This window comes from Periplaneta americana, chromosome 7 (genome assembly GCF_040183065.1).
Source record: "Periplaneta americana isolate PAMFEO1 chromosome 7, P.americana_PAMFEO1_priV1, whole genome shotgun sequence".
Lineage (NCBI taxonomy): Eukaryota > Metazoa > Arthropoda > Insecta > Blattodea > Blattidae > Periplaneta > Periplaneta americana.
In genome coordinates, this window is record NC_091123.1 from 120,934,445 (window position 1) to 120,947,094 (window position 12,650).

At 34.5% G+C, this 12,650-nt stretch overlaps 1 protein-coding gene across 1 annotated transcript in view; it reads left to right on the plus strand.

Moving 5' to 3' along the window:
* The window catches only part of LOC138703407 (phospholipase A1-like), a 122,049-nt gene that overhangs the window by 83,929 nt on the left and 25,470 nt on the right, over positions 1–12,650 (plus strand). The window contains exon 2 of the mRNA XM_069831232.1: positions 9,530–9,638. Coding sequence (XP_069687333.1) covers positions 9,530–9,638 — 109 coding nt within the window. The remainder of the gene's footprint in view (positions 1–9,529; positions 9,639–12,650) is intronic.

Sequence of the window (12,650 nt, forward strand, 5' to 3'; positions counted from 1 at the left end):
GAAACTAAAGGCACTAAGATGTTAAAGCTTATCCACTACAACTTACCGGACTTAGAAATTCCAAATTTTAATTGTGCAGTTGACTCCACGGTTACGCTACAATGCTCTTTTATATCTCTAGCATTTAACATTGTTGCCAATTAGCTATTTTGTAAGTGAATCTAACTTTTTTTTTAGATATCTATTTAGCTAGTACTACAATTTCTATATTTTATATTACAAACATAGTGATGAGCTATATTTTCCGATTAATTTAGCTAATAAAATTAAACCGTTTGACATTGCTTTTATTTGTTTACCAACTACTATGTTATCGATGGAATTGGTGATAATCAGATGAGGTCGAGGATTCGCCATAGATTACCTGGCATTCACCTTACGGTTGGGAAAAACCTCAGTAAAAACCCAACCAGGTAATCAGCCCAAGCTAAGACCGAACCCACGCCCGAGTGCATCTCAGGATCAGCAGACAAACGCGCTACCGCCTGAGCTACGCCGGTGGCTTTTTAGCATTATTAGTATAGGAGTTAGTACTCGTATATTAATTATGCTTAGTAATTTTTTTATTGAGAGTTTTGGCAGCACTGCTAGCATATCGGCTAATATGATAGACTACTTCATCCAAAGAAAGATCGTACCTTTCCTCGTTGTGTGAAATACTATAGCCTACAATTATTAAGTGTACAACATTGAAGATTACATGTTTTCAATGATCATTACAATTAACGCGTTTACTTTCAATTTTTTTACAGATACGAATTTAGCGGTTACAGAAGAAAAGGGAATTATTGAAGGTCGGTGGAATCGTAAGAAAATAGAAATGCACTTTTTGTTGCACACTTTCATTCACGCGCAGCACAGTCACTTTCAAGTAGCTGAAAGTTGCAGTAGTGCTATTTGGGCGGAGACACATTTTTTATATGTAGAAGCAATTTGGTGTGGATCATAGTAAGAACATATTAAACGCAATGTAATGTAGGTCGAATGTTGAGTGGGAATCAGTGAACGGAACATCACCTCAACGACAGACATCGGACAAAACAGAGAAAGCACAGACACGATATGAAGGGTTCACAATAAATGTGTTGCAGTATTATTCGATATAGTCATAACCACCATAATTTCCGTCAACACCATTATCCTGACACTCTTCATTAATATAATTTCTGTTAGATCGTCAGACCATCACTACCATAATCAAAGGAGCTTTTATTTTACCACTTACTAACATCATAAATAAGAAGACCAACATTAACACTATTATCCATCCAGCTCACGAAAGAAACCTCACAAAACAGTGTTGCCACCAAGCAAAAACTTTCGTACAACATTTTTACCTATAATGTTACCAGGTCAAACAAAAACGTTTGTCTAAGCGTATACAAGGTGGATGGTAACCTTTGCACCAAAATGAAACTGGTAATAGATCATGAGGAGAAATTTGAAAAATCTAAATAACATCATAAATACTTACTAACTAACTAAACTTACTAACATCATAAATAAAGAGACAAACATTAACATTATTATCCATCCAGCTCAAGAAAGAAATCTCACAAAACAGTGCTGCCACCAAGCAAAAAATTTTCGTACAATATTTTTCCCTATAATGGTACTTGGTCAAACAAAAACGTACTAAATTAATTTTTTGTCTGAGCGTATACAGAGTGGATGGTAAACTCTGCACCAAAATGAAACTGGTAATGATTTCATGAGAGAAGATTTGAAAAATGTAAATAAGTTTGTTACCTAACATTCACCGTTTTAGAGGAAATTGTTATATTTCTATCAAGTATTTGGCAACATCACGGATGCTGCAATAACTCTAAGCAAGCGCGGACTATATTTCTTACCTTCCCCCCCCCCTCTCTCTCTCTTTGCTGTAGTCAGTCGGTAACACGCTACGTGCGTTGTGTTGTAAGATTTATTTCAACGATTTTTTTCTATTATTCAATTTAAATTCATGGCTAAATGATGTAATTTGCAAAAAATGATTAAAGACATTAACTGTTCACATTATTTTTACCTATCTGCTTGTATAGCAACGAGCCTTTTCTCTCAGGCCATTACCGCAACAGAGCGCTGTAAACATTGGGAAAAGGCTGTTTTTCTCTGATTAACGACGCTTTATCGAAGAAAAAGTGTAATAAAACTTTTGCTATATTTAACATGTAGAATCATCTCTTAAATTTTGGTGCAGAGGTTATTATCCATGCTGTATAACACTCGTGTTTATAAAACAACATTTTTACACAAATTAACATGCAAAACCCGGATAAATTATGCATGTGTGAAATGCGTAATGAGTAGATAATAATAATAATAATAATAATAATAATAATAATAATAATAATAATAATAATAATAATAATAATAATAATAATCTGTACTTATCAATTGGCCATCCGTGTTGGGAAGTAGCTGAACTGAGGAAATCACAAATTGAATATTGTATTTTAACCAAAGATACCATTTCTTACTCTTAAAAACAGTCAATGATATAAAGCCAAATACAGCAGTAAAAAGTCGAGTAGGCCTATATCACTTTATCTTGCACTGGAGTGTAGTCATTCACATTATTCACTTTTGCTGAGTCATGCATTTTCATAATTTAATTTTACTTTAGACTTGAAAGAATATTAACAAAATTTATGACTTCGAACTTGAATTTAATTAAATTCATAATTTGGCCTTCAACTAATTCCTGGAGGATTTTGTCAAAGCAATAAGTTCTTTGGAAATATGAACATTTTGGGCAGATGAATATTTTTAGCTTTTACCCTTTGTTAGGAGAGTTCATTCATCATGGGGATTTGAAGTTTGTTTCTGAATTTATTTTTGTTTATTGTAACAACAGAAAACACACGCTCTGTTGCTGCACAAGAATGTGAGAGACAGAGCATTGCTTTCGCAAACTTTCTTAAATTTGGAAAGTGTATTAGAATGTAGCATTTTTCATTTGAGACGGAGTTACAAAATTTCATAAATTCCTGAAATCTCCGGAAAGGTATTAGATTTCCATAAAAAGTACTAGCGTACTAAAAATATTCATAAAGCACTAGCAGTGGCAACCCTACACATAAACAGAGCAATTTGTATCACTCCACGCTCAATAGTCATGCATGCTTCACATCTGTCCATAGCGTGTTAACCTCAGCTGGATTCCACGGCTCTTAACGCACGTGTTCTTCCTAATGGAGTTTCTTCTTCCGATCCTGCAGTCAGATCCTCGAAAGTTCCCCCCCCTCCCTTCCGTATGTGGTTAGCTAATAGGTTATGTCAATTTTCGGCTTCCCTCCCCCCCTCAAATTGTCTATAGTTCCTTCAGTGGAGCAGCGAAACCCGAGTGAAACAAGTGGTCAAAAGGCTTGGAGCTCACATATTCAGTTTTTCTCAACCCGGAATCTCCCTTGTAGGACGCGTTTTCAAGTACCTTTTAAAGTTTGTCCTCCCATTTCTCTCTCTTTCAATTCAATTAAAATTGACTATACGGAGTGTTAAAGAAATGCAGTGCTCTTATTCAAAAACATCTTATTTTAGTTAACTCGCACAAGGGTAGCGTTTAAGAAAAGTACTGAAGACATACAAAACAATGCTTTTCTATTCAGTCTTCAGAGATTTGCCACATTTATGTTTGACGACTACATTTTGATCTGCTTGACAGCTTGTCATAATGTCACAACAGTAGCCTATGACGGGTTGTGATACCTTCTGAATGAAGTAATTCTATAGGCGGTCGTTAAAAAGTATCGGTGGCTTATGAGTTATGAATAAATAATGTATGGGGATCTGAGTTTTTCGTTTTATTTTTCGGTGGAAATCGGTATTGTTTTCAAAAGGATTTCCTATTAAGTTCTTGAAAGAATTTCGCATCTATTTTAATGGATTTAGGTGTTTTTAAACGATGTCCGTGTTATTATTTTACAGATTTTCGGTAATACCATGATACATTTAAAAGTTTCTGAGATTTTTAGAGGTTTTTAAAAATATTTAATGTGCGAAATATTCTTGCTGCATGTAGATCAAATACTAGAAGAATATTGAACTACTATCCCCACAAAAAGAAGTCAGGAGCTGTTAGATCTGGGGATCGAGCCGGCCAATTGATATCTCCAAACCGAGAAATTATGCGTCCTGGGAAGACATTTCTAAACAATCGCAGTGTGTCTCTGGCAGTATGGGCCGTAGCCCATCTTGTTGAAACCACATGTCATCCCTGTTTAGTGCGCCTCTAAATGTCTGTAACATCTGTCGTTCACCATTCACCGTAACAGCTCTCTCATTTCCATCTTCGAAAAAATAGGGACTAATTAAGACTGCAGCAGAAAGCACACCATACGGTCCCCTCAAAGCAAGTGTATTTTCAAACCAGACCACACTATCCAGGATCTGATGGACAGGATACAGGCTGAAGTGCACGATATCAACGAAACCCCAGGTTTATTGCAAAGTGTCATGAACAATTTTCGTGTAAAATTACAACAGGTCATAGGATACCAAGGGGGTCACTTGAAATGTGTAATTTAAAAAAAATGAAGACATTCCAATAAATTGCATTGTTCAAGCTACATACTATGTTATTTTTTTAATTTTTAAACCTTATAGTCCCTTTACAACAGCATATTGAAACTCGTCAGAACCAAATGGCGGACCCTATAGTAACTTATACAATATTTTAAGCCTGCCCAATAATCTTTAAACATAAAGGACAGTTTATTTACATTTACTTTAAAAATACTTTATTACATGAGTTAATATTTAGGAAACAAGTGAGGCGAGTTTCCTAATTTTGACGAATGCAATAATATAACATTATAAACGTGTTTCACACGCTATTTTTTTTTATAAATCAGCATTATAAAACAAAATAAAGAAATAACGTCTATTTGTAAAAATGGTAGCCTGATATCATGGTCTACAAAGAGTTAGTTGCTATGACAGCAGTAATGCATTAAATATTATAGCACAGGAAATGGTTTCATAACATAATTTTTTTGTACTTTAGCATTATAAACAGTCTTTATTGTTAGTGAAAATCGTTCACAATATGCCACATTATTATATTAGTCTGGTATTCATAGTCGATACTTTCGATTAAAGTGTCCTTTGGAAGACGCAAAGTATCACTTTTCCGTTGTGCAGTCGACACTTTGGTGCAAAGGAACACTTTGGATGAAAGTGTACTTCCAACTACGCTTTGAGCCGAAAAGTGTCACTTTGTAGAAAAATGGCAGACGTCTTGGAAGTTGTCGAATTATTTATTAGAACGTGCGGAAGAGGTGGCACAATTAGTGGACAGTGTACGAAAGCGCTACATTAGGGATAGGCCTAAAGACAATCCCGTGGAATTTTATAATGTCATAGAATTAAAAAAACGGTTCCAATTTGACAAATAAACTGTTATTGAGACTGCTCATCTTTTCGATGGCCGGTTGACAAAAATAAATAATAGAGGTTTGCCAGTGCCTCCAATAATACAGTTACTGACTGCATTAAAATTCTATGCTACAGATATGTACCATACATTAATATCTATAATAGGCCTATTATACTTTAGGTATTTCTGTAGTAACATTCGTATATTTATAACCTCAATTCAATGAAGTGATATGTAAGTAGATATGCCTATATAACCTATTTTTATTACTGAAACGAATTTTTTAACTTAAATAATATTTAACATCAATGTAATGTATGCGTAACTATCTTAAAAATTAGCATTGAGAAACCTTACGTGCCTGCTTTCTAAGCAGATTCCATAATTATATTGGGTTTAAAATGATTTTGATTTTTATTGACTACCTGTATTTTGAGATAAGATTCATCTTGATGTTGATATAATCATTACTGTTTTGATAATATATATTTTCATGCCGGTAAGAAATACATCTGATATGGCTGCTTTTGCTGAGAAATTGTCTCTAGTTCATGTGCAGTCATAACCTCACCATGAAAAGAGATCTCATACCATTAAGCCTAGGCCTATTTTGTTTTGCATTGTAGAAAAACTTGGCAATCAAAATATTCCTGAAGAGCAGGCAATAATGGACAAGAGAGAGAGAAATAATAATAAGAATAGCTGTAGTAATGTGTTTATTTCATTCTTATGACTTTTATTCACTATTCACGAAAAAGACAAAAATGAAAATAAAGGGAATAAAACGATGAAGCAGATACGTATAAAACCTAACCTCACGATATAAATTATATATATATATATATATATATATATATATATATACCGGTATATATATATATATATATATATATATATATATATATATTAACCTACTCAGTCCAACTTAACCTAACTATATAATGAAAGAGTAATGGAACGGAGAAAAATTCTCTCCGGCGCCGGGATTTGAACCCGGGTTTTCAGCTCTACGTGCTGATGCTTTATCCACTAACCCACACCGGATACAACCCCGACGCCGGTTAGAATCGTCTCAGATTAAGCTCCAACTCTTGGGTTCCCTCTAGTGGCCGCCCTCTGCACTACGTCATAGATGTCTATGAACGCAGGACCGAAGTCCACACATGTGCTGAGGTGCACTCGATATGAGTGACTAGTTGACCGGGATCCGACGGAATAAGCGCCGTCTTAAATCACGAAGTGATTTACGCATATCATACTAATATATATATATATATATATATATATATATATAAACCAATAAAAGATATGTACAAAATCTAACCTAGCTATATAAATCAATGGATCAGCTATGTACTGTACAAAACCTAACATAATTTCACCAGCAGTATCACTACCTATTGAATAAAATATCATTTAACTGAACTGACTGAAATAATCTAAACTATCGGCAACAAAAACTAGAAACAAATAAAAGAACTTTAAATATATATTTTCTTTCTAGCTCGATCAATTAGGTTCCCAACTCAAATCACAAGCATTATAATCTGTGGGTTATACATTAATTTGTTATCGTTTGTTCACTTGTTTTGAAAGGCATTGTGGGACTTCTGTTACCAACCACATTGTAACTCTACACTTTGCTGGCGTAAAGTGACACTTTGTAAAGTGCACCTCTTCAATCGTCTATGAATACCACTAATATGAAAGAACCACTTTCGTCAAAAGTGTCACTTTGCAAAGTGGTGATATAAAGTGCCGACTATGAATACCAGCCTTAGAGCTCTAAAATTTTACCATGCCAACTAAAACGTTATGACATCTGTTATGAGGGCATAACTTGTGCCATAAAGTTACCATTATGAAATGATTTGCCGTGCTATAATATTTAATACGTCAGTGTTGTCATAGCAACCTCTTTCTTCATAGACCATGATATCAAACTACACATCTTTACAAATCTGATATTATTTCTTTATTAGTTGTTTCATAATGCTGTCGTACAAAAAAAAAAAACAGCGTAAGAAACACGTTTATAATGTTATAAAGTTATTGCACTCGCCAAAATGAGGAAACTCGCTTCGCTCGTTCCCTAAAAATTAATTAACATTATGAACTTGTTTCGTAATATACCATTATGGCACAAGTTATGTCGTCATAATAGAAGTCATTATGTTTTAGTTGGCATGGTAATATTTTTTTTTGCACGATCGTGTTTTTCGTTGTATTTACAGCTATTGTTATTAGGTCTTGAAAGTTAGAATTTCCACACAGAAACTTGTTGCTAGGGAAACCATTATTCATAACATAGAACTACACTGAAATAGACCAATTATAATGCACCTATTGTTACCTAGTTACCATTACAGTATAGTTTTGCGAAAGCTTTGGAATAACATTGCTCTAAATTTTCAATGCAAAATACGACTATATTGTATTTGCAATTTTAAAAGTATGATCGTGCAAGAAATGTTGTACAATACACGTTTGTGAAGTGCATTACAAAATCTCGGAAACTGAAAAACTCGCTAGTCTCCTCTGCTACTATTACGGCACTGATACAATAATGTGACATATTATGAACTATTTTTACTAATGATAATGACTTCATAATGATACACAAACATATTAAATGTCGGTTTCTAAGTTACCAAAATCGGGAGAGACATAAAACATTTTCTCCATGTGGAGAGAAAGTAATAATTTTCTCCCTATGAGAGAGAAATATTAACAATGAATCATATCAATCGTTGTTGCTATGACATTTCCTTTGCATCAGTGCATATGCGCTGAATGAAATAGCTCCATCGAACTTCAATAAGAATTTCAGAAAAAGAAATGCTACAATTTACTCCCTGCCGTGGAAAAAATAGTATATACACCACGGAATCGAAACACAGTTTTTTGCCCTCGGTACATTTGTGGCCCTAGAAATAAATCCCTCGGGGAAAAATCATGCGTTTCTCTCCCTTAATGTATAATATACTATTTTGTTATAAAATAAATTATAAAACAATTCATTTTAGGCAGTAGCACGTCACAGAACTATTCTGCAACGTATCATTCACATGCGGAAATACCGACGAACTAATTGGAGCGTCTCAGGCATAGTTTATGCACACATTTGTCTTATTTTCTTGTTTGCATTTTTTTCCTTTGTTTCGCTCTATTGCGAAAACACATTCTTTTAACTTTGTAGGGAAACGCAGTGACAGTATAACAGTGATCTTTACGTTACCGGCCGAGCACCGACTCTTATATATTCCGATCTAGATGGCGCTAGGAGCGTAGGAAAGTCTTTGAAATCTAATAGATGTCAGCACGCTCGAGGAGGTGGCGCGTATACTGTCCAGTGATGCCAACCTGTCGACTGCATCGTTGTAGTTAGCCACTTGTAGCTGGTGTACTGGTGTTGACAAGAATTTAGTTCTGGAGTTGAGCGACAATTAATATAGCGACTTTCATGGTACAAATCTTAAATCTTTTTAAAAATATATATTAGTTGATTAGATAGCAATAAATAATTTTTTTTAATATTCCATTACAAAATTCCTAATCATTACAAAATTAACAAAAATATTAGTGAGTTTAAACAATACTTTAAAACCTAATTTAGTACACTAGCGTTCAAAGACATGTCACCTAGGTTTCTGATCGTGTAAACGAAGTAAGTTAGAATCAAAGATTAAACAAATATACAAACTTTGAATTCTCAATAGGTGACATTATTATTGCGACGGGTAAAAATGTGTTTGGGAAAAATGGTAAATGTAGATTAAGTATAAATTACCTTATCAATGAACTCTCCAAACAGTTTATCTATCCTAATGTCAACTTATTGAAACAAGCTGTATTTATATGGTAGCCTTTTGGTTTTTCATTGAATAGTAAAGTTTAACATAACTACTGTACTTTATACCATAGTTTACCATCATTTCCTCTGTCTCTTTTAATCATGCACACCTTTATTTTATACAAACCTCTCCATGATGAAGTCACTCGTAATGTGCGCAACGTTACTTGTTATTATTTATAAACTCGACTAATATTCTTTGTAGCTTGTTAAATATTAGTGCATACTTTTGAAAAATAGGACATTAATCGTCAGCAAAATTAAATATGAAACGTTAACCATTATTATTTTATTTTCAGATAGTCTGACCACCATTTGGAATGTGATGGACATTCGCTACTGGAAGTGCGTGTTGAAGAAAACAAACATATGCCCCGACCCCGATATTAAATACTTCATGTACACAAGGTAAAGTTAACGTATTAACAAATAATATTTTAGGCTCTTTTCCTAAATCAAATCAGTATTTTGTACATGCGTCTATTTCATAATGAATGCAAACTGAACTGAAGGAAACTTGATACATGTGTAATATTAATTAAAATTATTCAAGTTTTAACGTTATGGAGTTACGAAATAGAAAAATGAATATTTTAGGCTATACAGGATGTTTCAGAAATACTTTGACAAATCTTGGGGGCATGTTCCTCACACTCAAACAAGACAAGCTGACAATATCTAATAGATGTTTCATTATGTTCTTTCATTAATAACTAAAAAACAAAGGATTTTCGGACATATGTTTATATTAACTTTTTTTTCTTGTATTGGTGTGAGGAACATGCCTCCAAGGTTTGTCAAAGTATTTATGAAACACCTTGTAAAATTTAGAGTTATACACTCACTGGATATTATTTATTCTGAATGCAAACTAAGTTTAAACTCAAACATAGTTTACTAACAAAGGCAAATAAATTTAGAAGAAGATATATTACTTTTCATATACATACCTTTATATGTATTTTATTTCATAAGTATATAAAAAAAAGTAAAACAATCAAAGTACCCAAAGAAGTTATCGAAGTCAATTTTTCGTTTTTTTTTTTAATTGTATTCCGTATGAATATAGGAGAGGTAGTAGGAGGAAGAAAAATGCAGATTTGCTGATGATTCAGCGTTATCAGAAGAGGGAATGATACTAAGGGATATGATAGTGTAGCTAATGACAGCTGTCAGCAGTATTGGATGAAGATAAATGCTAACAAGATGAAGACCATGGTTATCGGAAGAAAACTGAAGAAGGTAAATGTGCGAATTCGAAATGAGGCAGTAGAGCAGATCCATGCACGATAGCGTTCTAAGGACAAAAAGTAGTAAGAGCGCACGCGTGGCAAGTTGTCGGGCTGCCTCTTGTGACGTCGGCTGCCATGAGACCAATGGAGTTAAAGCGTTAACCACTACATCAGCTACAAGTGCACAGAGGAAGAAAACGTCTTAAACAAGTTCAAGCGATAAACGGAGATTCACTACACGTACTTTTAAGTGTGATTGGTAAAAAATGTTCTTTATTGAATTTGAAGCATGTGCGAAATGTTTAATATGTACCAAGACTTTAAACCAGTTTAAGAAATTCAGTCTTAAGAGACATTATTCCTTACATCACAGTCAAAACAATGTAGGTGAATAGAAAAAGAAATTAACAAATGAACTCAAAGAAGCACTGCTACAAAGAGATTAAATTAGCTTATAAAGTCTTCGAGGGCGGGGAGATATTCGGTCACAACGATCATGAGTAAAATTACCACACGAAAGAAGTGACTCAGTGTATCTATTAGGCTACATTTCAAATATATTTTGCGTTTTAGAGAGACACCGAGAAACAAATATACAGCGAGCCTAAGTTACTGAATATGTTTACATTTAGCACAGCCTCTCAAAAATCAGACATCATCAACGAACGCTTTATTATCTCAACAGAAGAATTTTACCCTACTTACTTACTTATTTACTTACTTACAGATGGCTTTTAAGGAACCCGCAGGTTCATTGCCGCCTTCACATAAGCCCGCCATCGGTCCCTATCATGAGCGAGCAAGATTAATCCAGTCTCTATCATCATATCTCACCTTTCTCAAATCTACTTTAATATTATCCTTCCATCTACGTCTCGGCCTCCCCAAAAGGTCTTTTTCCCTCCGGTCTCCCAATTAACACTCTATAGGAATTTCTGGATTCGCCCATACATGATACATGCCCTGTCCATTTCAAACGGCTGGATTTAATGTTCATAATTATATCAGGTGAAAATAAAGTACAATGCGTGCAACTGCGTTGTGTAACTTTCTCCATTCTCCTGTAACTTCACCCCTATTAGCCCCAAATATTTTCCTAAGAAAGGATTTTACCCTAACCTAATAAAAATGTATCAGTCCGTTGTCATGTCACATAGCACTGTGAGAGACAGAAATATATTTTTCTAAAGAAATGTAAAATTTGTTTTACGAGCAGATAATTATATGCTGAAAATGTATTGTAATATTATATTTATTAAGAATTTAGCATTAAAAACGCGTCACTGGTTTGATCAGATTTGTAAATTAGTGGTAATATTGTAGTTTATGTATGAACTTTAAAAGAGTCCGTGTTATTAACTTCTACAATTATGCGGCGAGATTTGGATCCTAGCCTTGGCGTAAAAGCTGATGCAACACCGGGTCGACTAAATCAAGTTAGATTTTTAATTAACCGACCCGGAGGGCGGAACTTTGAACTCACTTGACAGAGGGGCAAGGGCATGCTCGTACGGGCAAAGCGTGAATGGGTCTGCAGAAGAGCAAGTGAACAGCTTCAAATATTTGGGGAGTACTATAAGCAGTAACATGAGCTGTTGTCAGGAAGTCAAAAGGAGGATAGATATGACAAAGAAAGCTTTTAATAGAAAAAGGAGCATCTTCTGCGGACCTTTGGAAAAATAACTAAGGAAGAGACTAGGGAAGTGCTTTGTGTGGATTGTGGCATTGTATGGGGGCAGAACCATGAACAATATGACGAAGTGAAGAAAAACGCTTAAAAGCATTTGAAATGTGGACATGGAAAAGGATGGTGCATGTGAAATGGACAGACAAAATAAAAAATGAAGATTTGCTGGGAAGAGTGTGTGAAGAAAGGACAATGATGAAACTGATCAGGAAGAGAAAAAAGAATTGACTGGGCCACTGACTAAGAAGAAACTGCCTACTGGAAGGAATTTAAGGATTAGATTCGTGAGAAATGAAGTTCATAAGTGTGGTGGAAGAGTGTTCAAGAGCAAAAAAAAAAAAAAAAAAAACCAGGGTATAAGAAATTATCTTACAAATATTTCAATAACCAACAAACTAGAGGAATGACGAAACATGTGGTACGAAAACACGCAAATAATCGGAGGGTTGAGAACCAGAGTGGGCCAAGCGCCATTTACTAAAACCGTAGAAAACAAGGGTT